Raw genomic sequence first — 26,815 nt, 5'->3', positions numbered from 1 at the left:
GTACAGCCGTAAACTCGTACTGTTTTAAAATTCATTTGGTAATTAATCATTAGAGGAGTGAACTTCTTGCCGGGGATTTCGTGGGTGTGAATTTTCGTAGGAAGGTATAAAATGATTCGATCCATTGTGGCTGGTCTTTTTTTTTTTTAATAAAAATTTATTTCATGTTATTCCTGGCAAATCACATGCCGCGATTAATAGCTATGATACACGTTCAGTATGGACTCCAGGTTGTTGCGATTAGGCCATCGAGAAATTACACGAAAGACGGAGGAAGAGTAACGACTATCCTCGAATCTGGCGAAAGTCTGACGCATCTTCGTCTTCATCTCAAATTGACTAGTTTCCATTCTCATTCTAAGACGAGTATCGCAGAGAGGTTCGAAAAATAATTTTCCGTCGAAAAGTCAGATTTTATTCAATTCTCATTTCTCCAATCTCTACGGAGACTTTCGTTCTTTCGGAATTTTCTTCTTTTTTAACGAGTGCCTTGACGAAGGATCTCTACAACACCAGTCATAACAGCGAGAACTCGTTTGAAACAGTTTATCGCTAGAAAGCTAACACATCGTTGGGCTTTTGCACACTTAGACTTGATATGACAGATTTTAGCTTATTTTTTTTTTTTTTTTTTTTTTTTTGTAATATTAAGTTACAGGTGCTTCGATAGATCTCTTTCTCAATGGAAGAGATCTTAACAAAAGAACGATAACAGTTCGTACTTTAATGCCTCGACGAAAGAAATTTTATATTTTAACGTTGCAATAGTATAATATTTTAATAAGAAGGGAGAAATGATACGTTCGTGTACGATTTAATATTTTTAATCGGCAAAAATGAAGTTGAAAGGGTAGAAGAGCTATTGAAAAATTTTTGGGATAATTTCTCATCGAAGCATCTGTAAGTCGATCTTAATACGATCTATCGAACGATGGCCCGCGGTTGGTTCGATCGTAACGTCGATTAACATTTATCAACGGCTGGACCCGCCAGCAACATCAAAATACAATTTCTTTTGCCAAGAGGAAACACTGAATTATAGGCTCGCTCTATCAGCTCAAGATCAACTTCAATTGACGACTAATTAGACTCTTTGGAAAGTTTCACATCCATCACGATCACGACAGACACTACGCACGACGATTAATTCGTTTCTAAGTTTCTCTTTGTATAGAGCCTGGTGTCGTAATATCTTCAAATATTATCATCTATTCACCGCGTACGAAATATCTTTCGTCAAACGAAATTTTAATTTATCGTATCGTTAAGTCACATGTTTATAGGAATTAAAGCATTCCAAGAAAAGTAAGATTTGTAAAAGAAAGAAAGAAATTTTTATAAAAAAAAAAAAAAAAAAAAAAAAGGAGAAAATATTAAATTACGAACGACTAAATCAGAGGTTTGAATAGCGAATATCTAGAAATTTCACAATTCTATGAAAAAACTGAGAAAGCACTTTGTCTCATAATTTTTAGATGCCTAACTTTTGTATATTATGTACATTGAATGCATCAAACGTGACAAACGTTTGCATCTGTCAATTCCCTAGAAATGCATAGAAACGCGCAATCTATCGATAGATACGAAAATGTCACTAGATTCTAGTGATTAAAATCGCTAAGTTTGCTAATACACGTAATCGAATCAGCGCACCAGGCTCCGATTTTCCATTACTTTATTGACTATATCAGAACATCGATCTTGTGTCGCTTATTCGTAATTATAATATAATCTTCGTTGGGAATTTTTTCATTTAAATTACACAGCGTGACGCGACTTTTGACTCGCCTTGCATCCACCACACGGACGTTGCCTCTTCAAAGTATCGTACGGTGATACAAAATAAAGAAGAGTTTATTAGGCATTTAGATCGCTTAGCAAGTTTCACGTCTGTAGATTATTTTACGGTTTTCTAACTGAAATGAAAATACGTAGCTAAACATTTACGAACGTAGTAATACGTTCTTTTTTTTTTTTTTTTTTTTTTTAACGAATATAGAAATGCGCAGAGCAATAAAATTAGTGAGGAAATTTGAGACTTTGGAGATTTAAAAATTAAAATACTCGGCAGCTTGAAGAAGCTGGAGAAATCGAGTTAAAAAATTGAAAAATGATAAAAGCCGAAAATTAAGAGAAATTTCAAATTATTCCAAAATTATAGTATTAAATCTTGATCACGCTTAACACTCTCAAGAGTACAAACGCGACACGGTTCGAGGCTCTCTGGTAGAAACCGAGTGCAAAAGAAATTCCTTTTACCAGCTGCGCTTCACAGTTTAAAAACACGGTGAATTGTGTTCGTGTCCTGGCTCGTCGTTGTCAGTCGCAATGCCGGCGAAACGTTGGAAACAGGTTCCTTTTGAGTTTCCACCCGAAAGCTTCGAACAGTATTACGTAGAACAGTGCGAACTGCGAGAATCCGCTTTGCGACAGCCACGAATCACTTAATAAACGTAAAGTCTCGATAAACGTAGTACTACGTTCTGTATTGGAAATATTCTCAATAAAATATTTCCCATTTTATCGAGAAGGATAAAAAAATCGTATTACTACATTTCTCACCGAATGAACAGAAAGTTGCGAAAGAATTCTGTAGTAACACGTTATTGACTTATAGAACACAGTTGCGGTTGCTTAGAAGGTATCGTTAGTGCAACCATACGCGGCATTGTTTAGTCGATAAACACTATCTACTATCAGACCAAATTACACTGTGCAGAAACGCGTGTATTCTCTTATCTAAAATATTTTCAGAATATATATATATATATATTTTTAAATATATATTCTATGTATATATATGTATAGGTATATATATAGAAGATGATCTTTACGCGTGATTAAAAAACTCATTAATCGACGATCAATCTTGTCGATGAATTAGAGTTAAAAAAAGAGAAATGTAAAAATAGTGAGTCTTTTTTTCTCTTTTCTTCGAGCAGATTTCTTTCTCTTTTTTTCTTTCTTTCGTTCGTCTTCGCCGTGAACTCATTCGTAGAAACTTGCCGTGGTCCCATCTCGCTCTGTTTTGTTTTCCAACGAAATTTCAGTACGAAGAACCCAGCCACGGTTTCGTTGTATCGAGCTTCTCCTATTAATCTTTCGTGTATTGACTAGAAGAATGGGTTAACGAGCTGACAGCCAGATATCAAATTACCACCTTCGAATCTTTTTAATCGCGTCCTTTTACTTGGTCAAATATCGTTCGAATGATTTTCTGGGAACCGCCACCGCGTCCAACCATATCGATGATTATATTTTTCTTGGTACGTTGTAAGTGGAAAGCTGGAACCCGGGCTATTCGAAAACCAGGACAATCGATCGTGGGATCGTTTGAAAATTAGAAAAGTGGGAAATTGGAAAATTATTTGAAAATTTATTCGAATCGAACGCAATTATTATCGAACCTTTCCGTAGAATTACAGCTCTCTGAATAAATTTCTACAGATCTTATCCACTAATTCGACCACATACCTTAAATAAAACAAAACAAAAAGGAGAGAAATTTGTTAAGTTATACTTTCATAATATCTTCCCTCTAGAGAACCAATTTTCCAAATTGCAATCCTCTTGGAAAACCAATTCGTCGAATCGTGCACAATTCTCAGTACTCGAGCGATTACATTCTGCAGATATACATGCCATTACGATATTTGACCACCGAATTAGTTACTTGATCCCAAAGCTTGTAAATTGATATGGCTGACAACTTAGAAGGATCATATTCCCCAGATTAGAATGCAACCGAAGCAGCTAATCGGAGAGAATAGCGAGATACGGCTTAAGTACGACACGACGCGCTATTAACGATGCTGTATATAGCGCGCTGTATTGGTGAGATACATAGTGGAAGTTAGTTTGAGCTTACACGATTTCTCGCCTGCGTGTTCCACTCGTAACTACTCGACGAATCTTAGAAATCGATTCTCATCGTCATTGGGGACACGGTAGTCGGTGGATCGTAGGACAGGCAACAGACAGCGAAATAAGTTAACACTAGAATTATCAACCTCTAAATACCATATCTCTAAATATCATGAAAATAATGATAACGTGATATATACAGAGTGTTAGAAAAAAAAAAAAAAAAAACAAGTTCAAGACTTTGCGAGGAATATCGATATTCTTGAAAGAACACTCGCGTGTTTCTATTGGGTTGGCAACTAAGTGATTGCGGATTCTTTCATTAGGTTGTATTAACAAAATCCGCAATCACATAGTTGCCAATCCAATATTAAGGACAAAAAGAGAAATCTTCTTCCGACGGGTTAAGTAGTTCTAACGTCAATGTTCCTCTCTTCTATTTCTCCAGTAGAATCCAAGTTTCTTCTAACGGTTAAGTAGTGTACAAATGATTGGACTGTTTGGAAAAATACTATGCATAGGATCTTGATCTTTCCTCTCATCTTCAACTTCCGACACGATATTATTTATATTTCCAATGAATTTGTCTTGCTTCTATCGATCGGAGAAAGAACACGAAGCAATACAGAAAACGTCTTTATTATCGTCCGTCTGTCTCGTGTTTATAAACATGATTTCTCGTTGCAACGTTGCCACAACTATCGTTCCATCGTGTTTTCGTTAGAAAGCTAAATTCCTTTGAATTTTGATTTCTTTGAATCTCCTCTGAAAGTCCGTTTGATTTCCTCCGCGTAATTTTGCATTTTCCTTATTTGCTTTTGGATTCCTTTTTGTTTTCTCAAACTTTTCTTTTTTATTTTTTTTTTTTTTTTTTGCTTCAGCAAAAATAACGAAGCTGAATCCAGAAGTCGACTATTTTTTCACCGAAAAGACAGCGTATCTTTTTCCCATTTACCATCACTTTTCGCCGTTCGAAAATTCTTCGCACATTCGGAAAATAGGAATATTTTTTCCCCTACAGAAAAATGTTGTTCTCGTTCCATAAATTCTCTCTCGGTCCCTATGGACCATACGAGATAAAAAGATAGTTCAGACGTCGACGTTAGGCGAGACAGGTCCGTCGAAATTACCATTCGTCACAGAGCTGATTTTCTCCTCGTTGCTATTGCTGTAGATATCGTTGGCCTTGGTTGGCACACGAGGACCATCCAGGAAATAAGTGACCATGCTACCCTTGCCTTTCACCTGAATGGTACCACGACAGGTGAGCGGATATCCTTTGGTGATTAGGATGTCGCGAACTTCCTGGGTGACCTGAATCCCATCCAACACGCCTGTAGACTCCATCCTCGAGGCCACGTTTACCGCGTTACCCCAAATATCGTACTGCGGCTTTCGGGCGCCTATCACCCCGGCGACGACCTACATTGGAACAAGTTCAAAAAAAAATATATCATTCACTGGGATTTCTTCTCCGACAAATTTGATTTTTAATCTGTACTCGTTTTTCAAATGCATTTTTTCTTTCTTTTTTTTAAGTTCTATCGTATACGAGCAAAGGAGGAAAAGTTTGTTTACTTGGGCTTCTCTTTTATGGAAATTTAATTTTCTAGTCTGGGGAAATTTTTCGATCTATGGTTCACCGTTTATGAGAATAGGTTCGAACACTTGTTTAATAGAATTCCACATTTTTTCTTCTTTTAAGTTCTATCGTATATGAGCAAAGGAGGAGAAGTTTGTTTACTTGGGCTTCTCTTTCGTGGAAATTTAATTTTTTAGTCTGGAGAAATTTTTCGATCTATGGTTCACCGTTTATGAGAATAGGTTCGAACACTTGTTTAATAGAATTCCACATTTCTTTTTTTTTTTTTAAGTTTTATCGTATATGAGCAAAGGAGGAAAAGTTTGTTTACTGGGACTTCTCTTTTATGGAAATTTAATTTTCTGGTCTGGAGAAATTTTTCGTCCTATGGTTCACCGTTTATGAAAATAGGTTCGAACACTTGTTTAATAGAATTCCACATTTTTCTTCTTTTAAGTTCTATCGTATATGAGCAAAGGAGGAAAAGTTTGTTTACTGGGACTTCTCTTTTATGGAAATTTAATTTTCTGGTCTGGAGAAATTTTTCGATCTATGGTTCACCGTTTACGAGAATAGGTTCGAACATTTGTTTAATAGAATTCCACATTTCTTTTTTTTTTTTTAAGTTTTATCGTATATGAGCAAAGGAGGAAAAGTTTGTTTACTGGGACTTCTCTTTTATGGAAATTTAATTTTCTGGTCTGGAGAAATTTTTCGTCCTATGGTTCACCGTTTATGAAAATAGGTTCGAACACTTGTTTAATAGAATTCCACATTTTTCTTTTTTTAAGTTCTATCGTATATGAGCAAAGGAGGAAAAGTTTGTTTACTGGGGCTTCTCTTTTGTGGAAATTTAATTTTCTAGTCTGGGGAAATTTTTCGTTCTATGGTTCACTGTATATGAGAATAGGTTCGAACATTTGTTTAATGGGATTTCATTCTTTTTTTTTTTTTTTTTGTGAATATTCGATTTTTAGTTTAGATATATTGTCCAACCCAATATTTACCGCATTTTATTGTACGCCAGGACAGTTTCAAAAGTTGGTTTGTCGAGATTACCCAATTTGTAGAATGTAGGAGATTTGAAGTTTATTTTGGAGTAGAGGAATTTCAGGGAGTTTGTTTAATACTGATATTCTGTTGAAGTTTATAGAATTTTGCTGAGTGTTTAGCTCAGGCGAAGGGAGAGAGATGTTTCAATGAGTGCCGTACAGTTAGTGCGAAATTGATCGACGTTACCGGTCCAATATTGATGCCCACACGCAACCGGAAGTTGTTAAAGCTGTGTTCATTAACAGACGCCAGCTGTTCGCGTATCCTGAGCGCGTAGTCTGCCATCGCGGTCACGTGTTTGTAATCTTTCATGTCGCAGGTGTTCTTCGTTAATCCTACCGAAACAGTACAAAGGAAATTCTCTTAGAAGATTAAAAATTTCCGGGCCTCTCTTTTCTCTTCAAATAAATTGCCAGGAAAATGCTCGAATTCTTCAGATAAAAAGATTTACAATGAGATGCTTGGACAGATTGAACGCAATACATCAGCAATAACGTAACGTTTACTTTGAATCACTGAATATTCAGCAATAAGAAAATGTGGTCTCTTTAAAAAATACCCAATTCTTCTGTAAAAGAAAAACTTGCAAAATATTTCCCAATGTTTCATTACGAAGAATTCGGGATTTTCGAAAAACGAAACAAACAATAAACAAACTAGGTCGCGAAAGATTTGCCGAAGAGATTCGAAAATATAAGCAAAAAAATAAAAAAAAAGAAAATAAAAAATAAAAAAAAATGTATAGAACAGAGCGGTAGCCTGTGACACGGAAGATACGTAGTTTTTTCCCTGAAAAAGATAAAGCTGGTCCTTTGTTGGCATTAAAAAATATGTAGCAATAGGAAAAAGGAAGAGAAACACGGGAGATACGACGTTGCGAATTTTAATCAGTGCCTCGTTGAATAGTGTAATCGGGTAGAAGAGAGATGTACAAAAAGAAAAAAAAAAAAAAAAAGAAAGGGAGAGCTGATGGTGTAAGTTCTCACCGGATGCGGCCATATACGTGGCACCAGTGCTCTTGATCTTCTCGATGTATTTGTACGGCTCTTCAGCTAGAAGCTCGTCGAAATCGGCGATGATCTCGTTCAACAGCCTGAGACACTCGACGCCCTCGTTATTCGCCTCGAGCTCCACGTAAAACTCGGAAAAGTTAGGTATCGAGGCGAACATTATGCAAACGAAGTCGCACTGCTCGTGGTACAATTCCTGCAATCGTTAATTACATGGAAGAATGTTGATAAGCTGACGGGCAGAGAAGAATTGCGATCCAATTAAAAATATCAGGACACCCAATTTTTCACTATGGAATTCAAGACAGTTCCTTTAACTATCACAGTTGAGATTTTCACTTGAGATTTTCAACGCTTGTTTTTCTAGTTTCTATTAAATGGCAGATACGAGATATCTTCAGTAGCAAAGCTTGCAGTTTATTATTAGTTTATTAGTTTCATAGTTTACTGTAATTACGATAGAAGAAGTCATAGATTTTGTTGGTCTTGGTGAATCTTAATTATCGCCCGATAAAATTTATATGATTTCTTTTGTATAAATAGATTGTTAACGTTCTTACGTCTGAATTAACCGTAGATAAGAAGTGGGCAGCCACGTGTTCCGGAAGTATGTTGGCCAGCAGCTTTTGGTTGTAGGCTTTCAGGTGCTCCATTTCTTCTTTCTCCTCAGTTGCTTGCAACTTCCATAAGAAGTCCAACCTGCATTTACCAACAGACATTCCACCTTTTCATTCGTCATTTTTCCCAATTCGAAGAAATAGCGATTGAGAGGAATCTTGGCATTTTATTTCAATTTGGAAGCTTTCCAAGAAGTTCACCCAAATTTAGAGAAACGATGAGTGAGATTATGACGAACCATTACTTGTTAATGGGTCTGAGTATTAATTTTATTGCGAGTGAAAGATATTACCTGTAGGTAGCTTCTGTGTGTTGGGAATGGGCAATGAGACACGTCATAAAGAAAATCACCAGAACACCTGCTAACCATCTTCCAGTCAATTCTACATCTCTTTCGTGTATGGCTTCGTAGATGCTGATGGATAAATAGCAAGCGACTACTAGGCTTAGTATAGCTACTTTGAACACCGATGTTAAAATCTGATAGACAGCGCAGGTTATCATAACTAGCATCACTAGTACCGGAAAAAGCTGTAACATATATCATACGAAATTAATGTGTTATTACGTATAGATGCAGAAATCTAGGGATAATAGGGACACAGATACAGGAATAGCAATAATAGGCGTTTTAAATTACAACATGACTCAATTAGATTCGACTCCTTTTGACTTCTCTTCGCTAGGTTTGACTCGTTTACTTGATTTAGCTAGCTTTGACTCATTTTGGCTTGGAATCAGTTAGGTTTGACTGCGTTTGGCTCAACTTGTCTAGGTTTGAGTCGCTTTGGTTCGACTTTAGCTGGGTTTGACTCAGTTTGACTCGACTTTAGCTTGGTTTGACTTAGTTTGCCTCGAGTTAACTAGGTTTGACTCAGTTTGGCTCCACTTTAGATGGGATTGACTTAGTTTGCCTCGACTTTAGCTGAGTTTGACTCGATTTGCCTCGAATTAGCTAGGTTTGACTCAATCTGCCTCGACTTTAGTTGGGTTTCACTCAGTTTGCCTCGACTTGTCTAGGTTTGAGTCACTTTGGCTCAGACTTTTAGCTGGGTTTGACTTAGTTTGACTCGAATTGACTAGGTTCGACTCAGTTTGACTCGATTTGTATAGCTAGGTTTCATATAATTCGGCTTAATTTAACTAGGTTTTAATCGGTATGGCTCAGCTAAAGACCTCAAACTAGGTTAAGCTTAACTAATCCTACGCTCGACTCATTTTGTCTTCGATTTAAAAGTGCTGTCCCTCGCGAATTAATCAGTTTGCATTAATCAACAAACCGAGTAAATAGCTCATTTCGATTTCGATTGATAGTACAGTTTCACTAGGCTAGGTCAGAACAAGCTTGATTTATACTTGTGCAATTATCTTTGAAGATCCATACAAACTTCATTAGCGTAAACTCGTGTAAACTGAAGTTAGATTAAAGCACAGAGCCATCGAATCGCGTGCATGTGCATGGAAACGATTTTGACGTGGCTTGGGAACGCGCTCTGAGTTCCACACAAGTAGCAGCCATCCTGTTTCCGGTTAATCCCGAGTTAATTCAAGGTGGAGCTTCGCGGCTGGGCACATCGAATCGATCACAGTTACTTACGTCAGCAAAGACAGTGTAATAGCAAACATCGACGGGCGTGTCGATACTCTGGAACGTTACGCTTGAATTATCTGGCCACTCGGTCAATGAAGACGTCACGTTCCCACACACGTGACCATCTTCCAGTGTTACCTGCAATCAAAAAACAAATCAATCGGTTTCCATCGCGTTTCCAATTTTTCCCTCCTAAAAGGTTCTTCTTTCTCGATCAAGCGATGCGAAAAGGATCGATGAAAATGAAACCGGACCATGTAAAATGCAAAATGATCCATCGATTGTCCGATGTTATGTACTTTTAATTGTCCTTTCGATTAGAAACTGGCTCGGTCTACCAAACACGCGCAAATTCATTCATCGATCGCGCTTGTTTTCCAACGCTTCCATGCACTCGTCCACCAACATGTATTTTTATATTTAGTTCCCTGGCAATTTTCACCACCCACGTTCCAAATTTAAAACTGTTACCACAAAAGGTTGAACAAGCTCCAAATATATCTCCAACTATTTTTAAATCAACCTCTTACCACGTTTGCTGAATTATTTGGCGTGCGGAAGTTGAGGAACGACGTATGGTTTCTGCTACGCTTGGCCTTGGTTTGACCAAGTTTGGTATCATCACGTCTTGTCTTTACATATTCGTACTACACATATTTATGATTCTAATCGTAAAGTTCCAAATGTTTTCTAATATCAGCTTAACAAATTGTACGTAACACAACTTTGTACAAATAGTTTCTATTGGGTTGGCAACTAAGCGATTGATCTTTCAAAAATAATAAAAATTAAGAACAATATTCTATTTATAGAAATTATTGCTCCAATAGTAGGAATTAAATTTCAACAATAATAAGAATCAGGATAATCTGAATATCGTCGAAGTATAGCTATTAATCCTAAAAAGTGTTGTGGAAAGAATGTTATATTTACTGCAATAAATATTATAATAAATTGAATTTTTAAGTATTAATCCAGTAACTAATGGATATCAATGAATTAATCTTGTAACGATTGCAAAAACAGCCCCTATAGGTAAAACATAATGAAAATGTCCTACTACATAGTATGTATCATGTAAGATAATATCAATTGGTGAATTAGATAATGTTACTCCTGTTAATCCTCCAATTGCGAATATTAAAATGAAACCAATTGATCAAATAAAAGTAACATTAAAATATATTTTAGTTGCCAATCATTTAGAAACTTTAATTCCTGTAGGTATGGCAATAGTATTACAGTGTTATCAGTAGTTTGTATAAAAATTCTACTTGTAAAATAGAAAAGAAACTTGTAGAGTTTTCTTAGTTTCATAATACCGCTAATGCTCTATACGTGCTTAATAGTTTTCTATCTGTCAAGTAGTCGAGGAAAAATGGAATTCTAATGAGATCGTAGGCCAATGTCGTTCATATTCTCTGCCAGATCAATGGATTTATAGATTCGTCGATGATGGATGATGGCTATAGCTATCTATTTCATTATATATACCTAGTATTAAATGATGATCGATAGCCACTCTCATGAATTTTCTCCTAATAATACGCTGCGCGAGATTCTGTCGGATTTTGAGGAATTACACCAGCTTTCAGACAATACTATACCGAGCTGGTAGAATGCTTGCAATCATTGATATTACAGTGGTTTTCTCTACACTGTACGGCCATGTTACTACGCGATAGGGAATATAGACGAAGCTAAATAACGAACGACATTCAGCAATATAGCGTTCGATATTCATACTCTGTTAACAAATAGGCTACTTGCTCAAGTTATATCGTAAGTAAATTATTAGATGGTGTTGATAATTTTGGATCTTAATTGAAGAAATAATGGTACAGGAACGCTAAGTTTACACTTGGAATTTATCTTAAAATAGTTCTATATTTATTTGATAAACGATTCCGAGGATATTCATCGATACACATTTGCACGCGTCTCAGCATTTTCTTCCATACCAGACTGTTAACTGACTGAACAGTTCGCATTCCTTTGCTTTCGGGACGCCGCGCGCACACATACTTCTACTCGTATTCACATACATGTATGGCGGCACTGGACAGCAAAATACCACCACTCGACACTAACTAGTGTCGGACGACGGCAGCGTAGTACTGCCCTGATTTTGCGGCCAGGTTTTCAGGACAGAAATAGGAAGAAAAAAATAATATCATATATAAGCACCGCTCTACAGCGACTTAAATCCAAAATATAAATTATAATGCCAAAAAGAATGTAATTCAGACACACATAACATTGTATGGCTATGTGGTACCGACACGTATCGGTACTTTTGCCTAATCCACCCCACAACCGAAATTCATTGTTTACTATGAATACTATACATATGTAATAATCATTTTCTGGGTCAATAAACATCATATAAAAAAAAAAAAGAAAAATGATGGCAGCGCAGTGGTTAGCGCCTTAGGTTACGAACATTCGGAACGCGGGTTCAAATCCCGGCGACCAGAGTTCCGATTTTTCTTCCGCGGCATCAACAATGAGAAGAAAAATGCACCCCCACAGCGCCATTTACACCCACAACTATACCGGCCAGACACAACTAGGAAACTACCACAGTGGCAACCAGCAACTACAACTATCACGGCCTATTCACCTCACATGTATCACTACTACGTAGTCAATCTAGTTTAGCACATAAAATTATACATATCTTAATATGGCTATTATTCATCGGTATCTAAAATCTTTCTCCTGGTTTAGATGGAAGAAGCTAAAGGTAAAAAGCTGGTCGAGTAACGAAATAATTTGAACAGATTTATCTGTTTTCGTTATTAACAAACTGTTTGCGAGTAATAAACATGCGTCAACAAATGTCTCTAGTATAGCAAGCTGTATTACCTTGGAGCACTAGCATAATGTTAGAACGTATAGTGTGTAGTACTGTAATAACGTGAGCTTACCAACGGCGATAAAGCTGTGGCGAAAGTGAGAAACACGACACACGTGGCTAACACCTGAGCGACTCCTCGATTCTCGAACACGTGCACCGCAAAATCTCGCAGACACCGTGGCACTCTCTAAAGAAACAGAATTTTAACGTATATCGTCTACGTAGTTGAAAGATTTGATCTCTTCAAATCTTGTGTTTTTATAGTCTTATTCTCTTTTGAATAGATTGGCTGGAAAATCTCTGAAACGGTGTATTATCGTCGAAATAAATTATACTCCTTCAGTTACAAAACTCTACTATTCTCTAATTTCTAGTGTTTTCTTTGATAAAAATTCTCCAACGAAATTTGGAAAATACTGTCACTGAAAATTTGTAGGAATCCTTCCACCTAATAGTGTTCGTTTTTGTCATGTTTTTCATTCTATTGGACTGGCTACTAAGTGATTGCGGATTTTGTTATTAGGTGTTAATGAAATCGTTGGAAGTAATCGTGGAACGCGTAATATTTCGAAAATACCGTGCCAGCGAAATTCCATAGAAATTTTTTCTCTGCTTTTCCTTCTTTCTTTCTTTGTTTCGTCGAAATTATTCATTGCGTGCAAGGGACAAATACCACGAATTATGTAATCGCCAACGACGTATGTACGAGACACGATTAATGACCTCGGCATTGTGACCTGGAATCACGCCACGAATTCAAGGTCAAGAGGAAGTGGCAAGATTCCAAAGAGCGAATGCGATCGATTTGCTCGCGATGCACGTTGCAACGCGATTCCTCAAATTCGTTTGTAGAATTCTTTGCCCACAGATAGCAAAAAGGGACGATAGTCTGAGCGAAAGTCTCACCTCGTTCTTCTCTGCCAGTAGTATTCCATTGATTGTGGCGATGATCAACGTGCTCACTGTCACACACGTGTAAAAGTATCCACTCCTGAAAAATGATTCAATTTCGTAACCGTTATGAAAGCCTCTGGAGGCTTCACATTTCCTCGGTCAATAGAACCGTTTCTGTCGATATAGAAGCACTTCGAAATACGGCGGATATAGAACCGATACGATAACAGATGTTAGAATCGTAACTGAAACCAATATCGGTCCTTTCCACAACCTTCCCTATTTCTGACTGTTACGTATTTTTCTAAATGCTATTATCCTATTTCTGACGAACTATATCAACAGAAATCATGTTCGATCTTCTGGTAGTGGCTGTTCAGAACACAGCAGCGACATGGAACCAAAAAATTTGGGAATATGGTTCGATTTACGTATATCCTCGTTGAATTTCAGTAGAATCGAAATAAAATAGAATTTTCCGAAATTCCAATCGCGTTACAAACTTTTGAAAATCATTAGCTGCCAATAAGAGGCAAAGGGAAACTTGGGCAAAGTCTAGTTGATCGATGGTTTAATTAAGAGAATGGACAGAGTTACCCTCGTAGAGTGATCGCTATGGCAATCACGACGACCATGTAGACGAAGCCGGAGCAGACGAAATATGCCGAGAGCATTCTGTCCCTTTCGCGCGAATACTGCAACAAATGGTTTACAAATAAATGGTTCCTTCTTCTTCGAAATCTTCGCGGATACATAGCATTTTCTCAATTTTCTTACGAACAAAACCCTCGAATTTTATTCCGTTTAAACAACAGTAGATTAGATCACTTTGAATTTGAGCGAGAATTTGATTTAACACGTTCAGGCGGCGTGCGCCACCGGTGGCTCACGCTCGAGTCTCCCATCAGACGACGTGTACCACCGGTGGCTCACGCTTGAACGTTCCATCGGACGCTGCGTACCAGCAAAAATGTAATTAGTTTAGTAACCGGAATAAATTGCCATATAGTTAAACGTTTAAATAATGGGAATTTAACGTACATTAATTGAAAAAAATAAGATTTATTTAAAAAAATAACTATTCAACGTTGTAAACTTATTACGAACACGAATACGAGCACAGGATTAAAATAGCAGCGCCGGCGTGAACGTGTTAAAAAATAATGACAATAATAGTCAAAGAATAAAAGGAAGCCAAAAACGAACGCAAAATGGCGTAATTTATTAAAATTATTGCACGATCTTACGGCAGTAAATTATTGAGAATCTTTTAGAGGAAAGATAAATTATTTTAGGAATTATAAATTTATACGAATCCTTCAAATAAATTGATCAACAGGAAGGGGACAAGAATTTGCATTTACCTTCCCTTCGACGTCAGGCAGACGAAAAGTTAGAACAAAAGGCGTACAATACTCCGCTCTTAATCGATCTATGCTCCTGGCGTCGATTGCTCTCATCAGGTACTCGTTCACCTCGTCCTCCGGGTCCTTTTTCGCCTCGGTCGTCTCGCCAAATCCTAATCTGTCGCAAGATTAATAACCGATACAGAAAGGTCCGTACAAGAGAAACTTCTTACATTGGAAAACTGAAAATTTCATAAATCGAACATCCGTCGCGACTCAAGTCTTGAAAATTTTTCTTTCGGTTTCCCAACCCCTGGAAATTATACAATCGACCGTTTCACGCGATCCGTAGAAATATATTATTTAATATGTACAAAATAATAAATAAATATATAACGATATTTATTTAATATAATAAAATAAAAGAATTAACTTTCTTATTGAAGATTCGTATTCCGAAGAAACTTAAGATTTCGGAATGTACGAAGCTTAGGAAAATCCACACGCGTTGGTCTAAAATTATTTTCACAAGGAAGGGAGAAAAAACGAAGAGGGAAGAAGAAAAATGGAAAGAAACAATGAACCAGTTACTTGTTCTGTTTTCCGTGTTGCGAACCGTGTCCCATCACTCTCATCTCTTTCGACACGTTGCCATTCGCTGGCAAACCTTTCCTCAGCCCAGACGAGGGTAAGTTACCCTTATACGTGTCTCCAGGGACAATTAGGTAGGTTTTGATATCGTGCTCCTTCAAATACGCGTTTCTCTCGCCCCCATGACCCTCTTCCACCTCATAGACACCATCAAGACAGTCCAGTGTTTCTTTCGTGATATGCACTCGTCTGTACAGAAATAATCGCAGCTCGTTATTTCCAACACGACGGTACAGTTCATCGATCGAGATTTTTGAAAAATAAATCACGACTCTCTGTTTGTCAGCTTCTTTAATTCGCCATTAATCTCGCGGATTTTAACGCTGTTAATTCATATACGTTTGTCACGTTATTAATTAATATCATTAGCAATTGAATTATCGATTTTAATTATCTTAAAATCATACTAGAGGTGTCTCAGGTTTCCATCAACACTTTGACTGCCACGCCGAAATCACGTGTTTCGCTCAGGACGCCACGGGAGTATTTTTATTATTCAAAGCATATAATGGCAAAATGATAAGAAATTGATGACGTAATACAACGTTCTTCCCCAATGGACCGTTTATCTTATTGGTGGCCACGGGTGACCATCGTGGTGCCTTGCTAACAGTTGACAGCGACATATTGTAACAAGGCTTCGTTTATTTCAACAAACCATTCGCACTTGTTGTTTCCTCGTAGGAGAAACGTGCAGAATATATCGTTGAAACGTGTAGAAGATATTAGTAAACAGTATTACGATTATTTTTATGATTTCGACGAAACATTCGGCTAAATGGTAGAGGTAAAAAAATTATGTTCCTGATAAACCAATGGTAGTGGTAGATTATAAGAGAGGAAAATGTGCTGTAGATTTATCAGATCAAATGATAGCATATTCTACAACACATAAAAGAACCCTCAAGTGGTATACAAAATTAGCTTTAGAGTTACTGTTAAATACGTCAATATAAACAAGCAACAAAAACAAAAATCAAGGTATCAGATTTTAGAATGGCACTCGCAACGCATCTTACACAGTGCCGTTCACCAGAGCCGCGAAGTATACTTATTCGACGAAGATCGCGACACGAAATGCAGAGGAAAGAAGGGCAAGCGTAGCTGGCGCGAAAATTTTGCAGAGAGAGCTATAAAAAAAATGTTAAACAGTTAGGATGAAAAATTGCTAAGAATCGGAGCAAAAAGGTGACCACCTTTGTCCAGATCGTATCGATGAGCCACGTTTATGTTCAAAGCGTTTTAACACAGTGCACCGTTAGATGCAAGATTTCTTCTCATTTTTTTTTTTATCGATGTTCCAATAAAAATGTTTAATCGTTCAATGGGGCACTTTTTATTTCAAAGTATCTTCTATTTATCGGTTATATTGAAAATGCCCTAACTGTGAATTTTCATTCAATTTTTACAATTGTAAGAAATTGAAGCGCTCCGGTCATCACTGACCAACGTGGCAGTCAAAGTGTTTAATATTAATTAATAGCCAACGCCAATAAAATTTTCCTGCAGTTGATTTACATCGTCGTATCGCGATATTGAGATCAGGAAAAACAATTTTGCCTTAATATTCCCGCATTCTTTCCTTCGTTCTCTATCGAGAATTTTTATTGTAAAAAGAGGGCGAAAGATTATGAAAATACGTCGTAGACCGTCAGAGATTCGTTTCTCCGCTGAACGTTCGCTGCAACGCGAACGAGACTTGTCACTTGGAAATTTAGCCCCGGAAGGAAAAAGAGAATAGGGGAGAAACTCGCCCCGGTATTCCGCCGCTTTCCATGTAGTTGGCCAGGGTGACGTCGTTGCTCCAAACGTCGAACTGCCACTTCCTCAGGCCAAGGACCCCGCAATGAACTCTGCCTGTGTGTATTCCCACTCTCATGTTCACGTTCACCGCACCAACCTCTCGATATAAACTGCAAAAGATCATCACCAAGTATGTTGAGAATATCATCGTGAAAATCGGATTTCGATTAGCTTTTTTAAAATAAAATATTGCGATCTCTTACTGCTAATTAAAAAGAAAAAAAAAATCGTCACAAAGGATAATTCGTTTCTTTAAGTAAATTCTGTGCAAGTTCGAATGAGAAATTAGTTGCCAACCCAATACATATAGAGTGTTCAAAAAGTTGTGACTTCTCTAAAATGGAAAAGTACGATCTGTTACTGTGAGTTAGAAAAGATTGTAACTACAGAGAATGAGTTGTTTGCTTGAAATTATTTATATAAGAATGTGAATGAGAAACTATACTATATACAAGGTGCTTCAAAAGTTCCCCTGTCTAGACCAGCATGTCAGTGAAAGTTGGTTTAACGTAAAAAAGGCAGCGAATAGAATTGTGTTTACAGTGAGAAATGAGTTAATTTTCAGTGAAAAATCGTGGTATGTAGGCTGCTTAAAAAATTCTCTAAAGTCAGATCTCGTTGGAAGCTTGTTGGAAGTGAAAAGTTAATTACGATTCTTTTTCTCAACTGCGATTGTAATTCCAGTTATAGACTTCATTTTTCCTGCAAGTGGATTAAGCGCAGATACGATGGTAATAAATATGATAGATACGACGATAAAGATACGATGGTAAATTACGACATACAGGGTGTTTGAAAAATTCCTGGGTCGTTGAACGTACCATCAGAGATCCTCGTTAAAACTGAACAGAACTTTCTTTGTATTTCTTAATCTCGTGACTACAGGTAGTTTTGAAATTATACAGGTAGCTTGCATTTTCGTAGAATTATCGTTTAATAGCGTTTCCGTCGTATGATAGAAGAAATGGCGGGGCAGAAGAAGCTGGTCAGAGAAAGCGTCGTAAGAGCCGGAAACAGAGCAAACGAGTCAAAGTAGACCGTGGACTGTCGAGACGTGGATTCTCGTTATGAGACTGAAAAACATCCAGTCTTGTCAAAGGAATGATTTCCTTGGAGAATAAAAGGTTATTCGGAGTGGTGGCCGTAGAAACGAACATGGTCACTCTCGAGGATTCTATAATGACGATTTATAACGAAACAGATCGTAAATTCTTTTCAGAACGAAGCTCTCGAAAGAAGCTCGTATTCTATCTATTTTCCTTATAAAATCAGCTGCAGCGCAGAGATATTTCGAAGGATGTACAGCGTGTAGCGTGTTTCGTAAGAGACGCAAGTTTTTCCCTAAGGTTTAATTGCCTTTCGTTGTAAAATAAATTCTCTCAACGATTTATTAACGATCTTCCCAAACATCTATTTTTCTCATCTATTAGAAAGGTGTTGGAATACAACGATATTACACGCATAGGCACAAATACTCTTACACAGGCACCCAAACAGGCATTCGAACAGGACACTTACACAGGTCATACTCATTACTGTATAGAGAGTGGGGTTCAAAATATTTAAGGGATCATGGGTCACTACCTGCGTTTAGTCTGAGAGTAATTGGCCAACTGTCAACAATCTGCATACGTTGTTAATTATATCACTCGCTTATATACATTTGGTTCTGTAGTTCTGTTTAATAAATATCACTGAATATTATTTTAACACAAACATTGTGTCTTCAACAGATTATTAATCTTAACTTTAAGATTAAATTAATTAAGATTAGCGGTGAACATGTTAAGTCGATGAAAAGGGAGAAGCAAGGAGGCTCGTGTGATAGGTCAGTGATTAAAGCTACAAAGAAATCGGATGCACGTAGCAATTAATAGGACAAAAGACTCACGTAATAGCGCTAATCATGTCCAAACCCATTTCCACGCAACAACGAGCGTGGTCTGGTCTCGGTTCCGGAAGTCCAGAGACACAGTAATAGCAGTCGCCGAGTAGTTTGATTCGAAGACAATGGTGCTCAGCCGCCAGCGTGTCGAAGCTAACGTAACAAACAGAATTGCAGAATTTCCATGCGAATGATTTCTCTTTTTAATTCGTTATTTTCTTCAATTTCCAAAGAAAACTAAAGCGAAGATTCGATCGAAAGGTTCTAATGTAAAATCGACAACTCGTATAGTTGTTTAACGAAAAGATATCACGAACAGCATTGATACAAAGTTTTTTAAATTATTGATTAATGAAATTCTAATTAAAAAATACATAGCATAGGAGAAATAAAAAAATGTTAAAAATAAAGGCTGAGAGAAACGATATAAAATAGACTAACCAGGCAAACAGCTTATTTAACAGCCTGACGACTTCCTCGGCGGTGCACTGATCCGACAACGAAGTAAACCCGCAGATATCAGCAAACAGGATGCTAGAAAATAGAACGAATGCAATATTATATATTCTTCGGTATTATATTCTAGTCGTTATTATATCAGCATGTTAATTGGAATTCGTAAGGGTAGTGGATGTCGTGCGACTTAACGAGCGTCGAGTGGCAGATACGCGTTACCGTAACGTATAATAGACGCGTATGTCAGTCTGCTGTGTAATAGAGTTGGATGTTCAGCTGTTTCGCCTCACTGAATACACCGTGCCAGAATTATTCAGCCAGATACGCGTGTCTATTAATTCTCACATATTTTATTAGTAATCTGATACTGTCGTGTTACGCGAATTTTTATATATATGTAAACTCCCTAGAGTTCACGTTGGATAGGGATTCTTTTTGTTTTACGGCTGGCACGACTTTCTTTGTTTCACGGACAGAGCGACACTCTTATGTTCTACGGACAACCATTTTTGAGAGACACTCATTTGCCAAACGGACGGATAGAGAGCAACATCAGAGACAGACAAGATCACAGAATAATTATTTAAAATTTTGAAGACTGACGGAGAAAGTTCGGTAGCTCAGGACGTTTAAAATCGATTCTCGATTGTCAGCTAAACATTGTACAGAACTTGCTATTTCTCGTTTATGTAATTTATTGTTATTTATTGTTATAGGCGGATATCAATTGTTGTTTACCTTTGTATTTTATCTAATTACTTTCACAATAGAACTCGATTTTCAGACTTCAGAATCGATCGCCTGAATTACGAGATTTACCCCAAGATTTACGATCTTACATATATGTCGGAGATGGAGAAGGACACCGGGCCTTCCCTTTGGAATTCTTTGGAAAATCCCCAACACTTTAATCTCTATAAGTTAGCCCGATTATAATTGTCCGAGATTTGCGATAACGAGCTTGGGCTCGAGGCGACAACTAGTCGCCGAACGTAGCCGCGGTTACGGGATGAACGTTTTACCTAATAGAAGTATATAATAATTGTATAGCTCTCCTTAAAAAGAAATAGTTGTACAGATACTCGACAGTAAACGTTCCAATGGTCTCTGTCCCGTGGCTCGCCACACACAGACCCTATTCTTCGTCGATGCATCTTCACAGGACATGTTCAGCTAGCCCGAGCACCCGCTACAAATCTTGGGATTTAGTTAACTAAGGTCCTTCAAACGGACAAACAAAAGTCTTTGTTCTAACAGTCCCTAAATATATCACCTACTACGTGAACATAAGGGAAGTCTGCTTTTTTCACGAACGACGCTTCCCACTGGCAACCTTCTCTCAAGGGCGGCTAGCATCTTTCTCTAATCGCAAATATAGAAATTAATCAATTAACAGCAACGTCCATTTCCCTCACTTTCCGAGCGGAGGCTTTCCTCGACGAATCCGACGATCTCGTGCCCTTAGACACACCCCATCGTAGTTCTCCTCTGCAGCATCACCGCGTCGGAGAGGAACGTTCTCGTGCGATCTCGTCAGCGAGCAAAACAAGGTCTTTACGATCAGTGAATACTTCGCGTTTCTAACAAAGAGTCAGACTTAGACTTTGGAGGAAAGTACATCGTGCTATCCCGTTGACCACGGATTCGTTATCGAACCTAAGACCAGTGTGATTAGCGTCTAATCACCGCGGTTACTTGTCAATTTTGTAATACTCACACTTGTGCTAATCAACATTACCTCGATTGTATAACAACGATGGCTAATTCCAGTAAAGATTCATTACACTAACCATCCCTAACCCTAATTATAATGAGGAACCGACATATAAATATAGCCATATATATCGGGTTGGCAACTAAGTGATTGCGGATTTTGTTCATCCCACCTAATGACTAATCACTTAGTTGTCAATCCAACAGTAACGAGTTAACTGCGTTACATGGGATTTTGTGTAACGCAGTTAATTGTGCAACACGCGATAGAGATTGTACGATAGAATCGGATTGATTTGGACAGACAGTTGTCTTTCTTTCTAAGAGTTTCCTAAGGAACTGGTTTCAGTAGATTTCTATTTTCAATGACTGAAGAGTGGATACATTGTCTGGATACTGCACAGCAGAAGAAGAGTGGTTTGAGCAGACAGGCTTTTCTTCCTTTAGCAAAAGGAAGTAGGTATCGGTAGATTTTTGATTGAAACGTCCGAGATGTTAATACAATTGGTCTAATGTATAGCGCGATATAACTGGTTTCCAGAGACAGACGTCTTTCTATGGATGAAGGAACTAGCTTGGTACAAGTCTTATTTTAAATAATCGACGGGTAACCAGACGGGTAGTGAGCTGAGTGCTGTACAGTAGAATGTGATCGATTTGATCAGACATGTTTTCTCTTTTTTAATAGGAAACGGTGTTCGGTGGATTTTTATGGTAAATTATTACGCAATGAATACAATGGTCTGTTTATTATGCAATAGAATATGAATGAGGTCTCTAAATAGGTTTCTTTTAAAGAAGAAGAACGGCGCGGTTGAATATGGTTAATTCTTACAGAAAGAATCCCTTGTCTTGGAAAAACTAATTGAATTCGATGAATTTGTAATGGAATACATTTAGTTGATGTATCGTACTTTAAACAAACTTCCTCTTTTGGAAAGAAGGATTTAAACTCGGGAAATTGCACGTAGTATTATTTATGAAGACTTCTGTTACCATTCTTACGACAAAATTGACCAAATTTCTTTTGGAATATCTTAATCTTCCAGACGAGAAGTCTCAAACCTCTAAACAAAAGCCCTCAAACTTTCAAACCTTCAAACAAAAGCTCTCGAACCTCGAAACAAAAGCTCTCGAACCTTGAAACAAAAGCTCTCGAACCTTGAAACAAAAGCTCTCGAACCTCGAAACAAAAAGTCTCAAACCTCTGACCGAACTATCTCAAACCTCCAAACGTCCAATTCTAATTTCATCGAACTTAAATGCCCAAAAGGCAGTCAAACTATGCAAGAAAGATCGTCAACCACGATCAACCTGAACTTTATAACGACGCTAAATCTCTGATATTTTTTTTTTTTTTTTTTTTTTTATATCTTCGCGTCTGGATACTCGAGGCGGTACTCACCTGACGTTCTCGTGCCTTTGAATGTAAATTTTGTGAAACATGGTATCTTTCGGCTTCCCTGCGATGTCTGCCTTCATCTCCATGGCTACGTGGCGTGGCAACACGCTCAATAGAAGCCGTTCCTGCAAAAAAATCAGAGAAAATTCGTCGTCGTTCATCGCGCACAGCCTCTCGTCTACGACGTTCGAACAGCAAAGAGCAAGGGGAATGCAATTTCCTCGCATCGCACGGGAATTCATGGTCCCGTCCTCGTATACTTCGCGTAAATATCCATGAGATTGCCAGATTAGAACTATTTTTTCCTACCATTTTCTACCTTTAACGGCTGTTGAAATATATCTATTTCCGGTATTGTTGATCGTGTAATTGGAAAAATTAAAAATTATAAATATGAAAGACAGAAAATATTCTTTGTGAAATATTGTACACTGTGTGTACGTCATAACGTACTTTACGTCATCCTAGTTGCAAGTTATTAATATTATTGGCTTGGCAACTAAGTGATTGCAGATCTTATTATTTACTTATTAGTTACCAACCCAATAGATATCGTTACGATACAAATCTTTCAACGAAACTGAAAGTTTATTTAAAGAAGAGAAGAGAGCAGGTTGCTGGATCAGAATATTCGCCGTTTCTATAACTTCGAGCCACCAGGCAAACGCTGAGTTCTACCTATCAAGTGATTTCTGTATCTCATCTACGCTAATTGGCAGAGAGTATCAGATAAGATGTAGCCTAGCATTTTCACGCGGCAAATTCACAGTTTCCCTTTGTCAGTGTGCTGACCATTCGATCTTGTCCCAAGACACAACACTTTTCTGTGACTTTGCTGCATTCGTAAGGTGCCTAAGCCTAACACATGGCTTGTGAAGCAACGACAATTTGAGGGATTTTTGAAATAAACTGGGAGTTTCAGTGAAAAATTTGGATTATTTGTTCATTCGCCTAACTGATGCTACCAGGAATAGTCGAATGACCGGTTTCAAAATTGTATTAAAAATCGTACATTCATCGTTGTTTCTTTCGTTCGTCTAACTTTGTGTAAATTCCTATATCGTCTGACTAGTCAGTTTCTCAATGTTTGTCGATGTAAAAATCTACATAAAATTGGGTGAACGAAAGAAACAACGATGAGTGTAGAATGTTGAATAAAATTGTGAAACCAGTCAATCGACTGGCGAAGCTTCTGGTGAAGTTAGTGCTGAATATATGGCAAGGGAACTTTTGTAATTTCTAAACTCATAGAATTTTTGAAGTTGCAAACATGGGCAGGTCGCTAATGAAATTTCGCGTATTCCAGGCTATCGAACGAATTGTTTCGGAGAATTCAGCGTTGCAATTTGATTGGCAAATGGAACACAGCTGGTTCGACGTCCCGATTTGCCGCTATTAACAGCAACTATTTTGAATTCCTCTTGGTACTGCTGCCAGCTGGTTAGTTAACCACGTTACGTGGAAACTTGCGGCGCTTCTAATAAATCTGCGCAACCCACACACCTAATCGCACGTCATTGAAACCTACAATGCGAACACTGTCAAATTCGAATTTTGTTTGTCCCGACGTTCGCTCTTCCATTTCCATCTGTTTCCTAAGCTCGAAATTCCTACTCTGCCATGTTTCGATTTTTCATTTCTTTGCCTTCCAGTGTACTTGATTTTCCCTATTTTCCAATTTCCTGCCTCCATTCCTTCCATTTCGCACTTGCAGTTTCCCAATCTTCTCTCTTCCCAAATTTTTCATACCGCTGCGCTGTTTCAATGTTTCAACCCAATTCCGTTCTTCGATTCCTCCAACCTCTGCTTATCCACATCCAAGCTTCTGTTCCTCGCCTTTCTACCTTCCAATCTTTTGTCAGACTTGTCACTCGCGATAATTCAAATTTAACAGCGACAGTAACCTGTAGATTTTAGAATGTTTCCTGTTGAAAACTGCGCATGTGTATTTATTTATTATTTATTTATTCCAAATCTGAACGTAAGCAGAGATAAAACTCAGACTGGCTATCTATCTCTTTATCTCTCAATATTTTAACAAACTTTCTCCCCACTGACGACTTCCACCACTTTCATGATCACGGACACATGTTCCCACCCTTGTCCAGGATCTCAAACTAGTTCTGTGTGTCGTGTCCCATCCCTTGCCACGGAAGCTCGCGTAATTTTCGCGATCAAAATGACGCTGCTGATATTGCTGCAAGGAAGCCAGTCGTCAGCTGCTTTTTTCGCTAGGCGTGGTCGAACGATTCCAATGGGATGTTTCCTTCTACCGGGTGATCCTTCCGTTCGTCGATGTATCTCGCTCATTTCGTACAAGCTATGAAATATTCAGGTCCGGTAGTTAACTTAGTCTGGTTTCTCTTGTTACCAAGCGCACGGATACTGTACGCGTCGTAGAATCTGAAATTACAGCGGCCCCTCATCGCGACTAATTTGACGCCGTATAAATCGATCAGCCTCTCCGCACACAACAGGTTGCGCGCACCTGTGCTGTCACGTGCGATCACCTATCGTTCGTGATCGGCCAATACACACAACCTCTTGGCCGCTATTTCCTGTTGCAAGTCACGTAACGCTACCTTCCATTTCATTCTGACCAGGTGTCTGCTAGTTTCATTCCTTTGTCGCCTCGCCGTATTGGATTTCCTGGATTCTCATTAGACTTCTCCATTGCTCGATATTCTCGGCTGATTAAAATTTCCAATCGAGATCAATTCTTCTTGTCCCTTTGAACGGTTTATCGGAGCAACTTGTAGCTTCGGACAGCTACTCGGCCTTAACCGGTCAGCTGTCTCTGACGCGTATACTCGTCATAAAGAAGTGGTAGTATTTTGTGTCACGACGAGTATACTCGTCTGGAAGTGATTGCAGTATTTTGTATCATGACGAGTATACTCGTCAAGGAGGACCGACAGTAATTTTGTTATGACGAATATACTCGTCGTGAAGTGATGGCAGTATTTTGTATTACGAGTATACTCGTCGTGAAGAAGTGGCAGTACTCTGCGTTATGACGAACATGCTCGTCGTGATGTGATGGCGGTGTTCTGTGTCACGACGAGTATACTCGTCACACGTGAAAAGTAGAATCTGCTGGTCAAACTATAGTTTAGCAATTGCAGTAAATCGTGGTGATAAAATTAAAAAATGATATAATTCTGTGTTATAACAGCCACCCATACTCTGTGTTTGACGAGTATACTCGTCATCTGTCGTATGTAAAGTATTCGTACACTCTTTAGAATAGAAAAATTTTCCTTAAAATTGGACCGAACGACAGGAGCTCTTTTTCGAAATGTCAGAGGAATCAGTTTGCTAAATTTTCTTACGCGTCGTCTGGTAAATTGGCCTTTCTGATTCGAAAAAAGCTCGAATCGTTTGATGCAATTCTTAAAAAGTTATTCTGTTTTTACATTCGGTATAGATGGAACGTGTAATGAAAAACATATTTCATAGAACGTTTAGAGTCTGACTTTTTAATTTTCTCGGAAAGAAATTTCATCTTGAACGCGATATATCTTGTTGCAAGAGTGCTATGAAAGAACTTGTCGACGATAGTTGCCAGTTTAGCAGCGTATCGGAGCATCGTGCCGAAACTGCATACCACGGAACCATAAATTCCATCGGTATACGCGAAATTCATGCAAACTGGCAGCCTTAAAATAAGAAAAATAAGGGAAACCAGGCAGTTCTAAGCAACAACGATCACGCATTGCGCTCGTTCAGGCCACGAATGACCCATTGTTAGCCACGTGAAACTATGTTAAAATTTACAGAAGTGCAATTCTTTTCTTCGTGAATCGGTTGAGCTTTCGAATAAAAATACTGTCAATTCGAAGATAAGTAGAACTTGACCTTTTCCAATGTTTTCCCGATCGTGAAATAACACCATGACAAAATTTTCCATCGTAAAATACCTTACTAGCTTTCAGTGGTTATTTGCTCGCAAGACAAACTTTTGTTGCGATGGAAATTTGAAAAATTGGATATTGAACGTTTGAAAGACGCAACGTTGAAAGTTAAAACTGGAAAAGCGGAAATTGGGAAAGTTGATAGGCAAAGTTGGTAAATTAAGAATTGAGAA

General features: G+C 38.0%; 1 protein-coding gene and 1 pseudogene across 2 annotated transcripts in view; both read right to left on the bottom strand.

The window, feature by feature from the left end:
- Positions 1–392: 392 nt before the first annotated feature.
- Positions 393–26,815, bottom strand: part of LOC139994803 (adenylate cyclase type 6) — a 102,676-nt gene continuing 76,253 nt past the window's right edge. Inside the window, exons 8-22 of one of the 2 annotated variants that reach the window (XM_072017744.1) lie at positions 22,732–22,853; positions 19,599–19,691; positions 19,164–19,310; positions 17,224–17,382; positions 15,410–15,658; positions 14,837–14,996; positions 14,070–14,167; positions 13,485–13,569; positions 12,649–12,765; positions 9,725–9,856; positions 8,420–8,658; positions 8,070–8,208; positions 7,486–7,705; positions 6,686–6,834; positions 393–5,286 (exon numbers count right to left, since the gene is read on the bottom strand). In XM_072017744.1, coding sequence (XP_071873845.1) covers positions 4,954–5,286; positions 6,686–6,834; positions 7,486–7,705; positions 8,070–8,208; positions 8,420–8,658; positions 9,725–9,856; positions 12,649–12,765; positions 13,485–13,569; positions 14,070–14,167; positions 14,837–14,996; positions 15,410–15,658; positions 17,224–17,382; positions 19,164–19,310; positions 19,599–19,691; positions 22,732–22,853 — 2,442 coding nt within the window. In that variant the 3' untranslated portion in view covers positions 393–4,953. The remainder of the gene's footprint in view (positions 5,287–6,685; positions 6,835–7,485; positions 7,706–8,069; positions 8,209–8,419; positions 8,659–9,724; positions 9,857–12,648; positions 12,766–13,484; positions 13,570–14,069; positions 14,168–14,836; positions 14,997–15,409; positions 15,659–17,223; positions 17,383–19,163; positions 19,311–19,598; positions 19,692–22,731; positions 22,854–26,815) is intronic. The other variant, XM_072017746.1, reaches the window with a different exon arrangement.
- Positions 10,475–10,958, bottom strand: LOC139994984 (cytochrome c oxidase subunit 1-like; annotated as a pseudogene).

This window comes from Bombus fervidus, chromosome 15 (genome assembly GCF_041682495.2).
Source record: "Bombus fervidus isolate BK054 chromosome 15, iyBomFerv1, whole genome shotgun sequence".
Lineage (NCBI taxonomy): Eukaryota > Metazoa > Arthropoda > Insecta > Hymenoptera > Apidae > Bombus > Bombus fervidus.
Note: the sequence above shows the minus strand (reverse complement) of the source record. Positions and strands in the feature narration are given on the sequence as shown.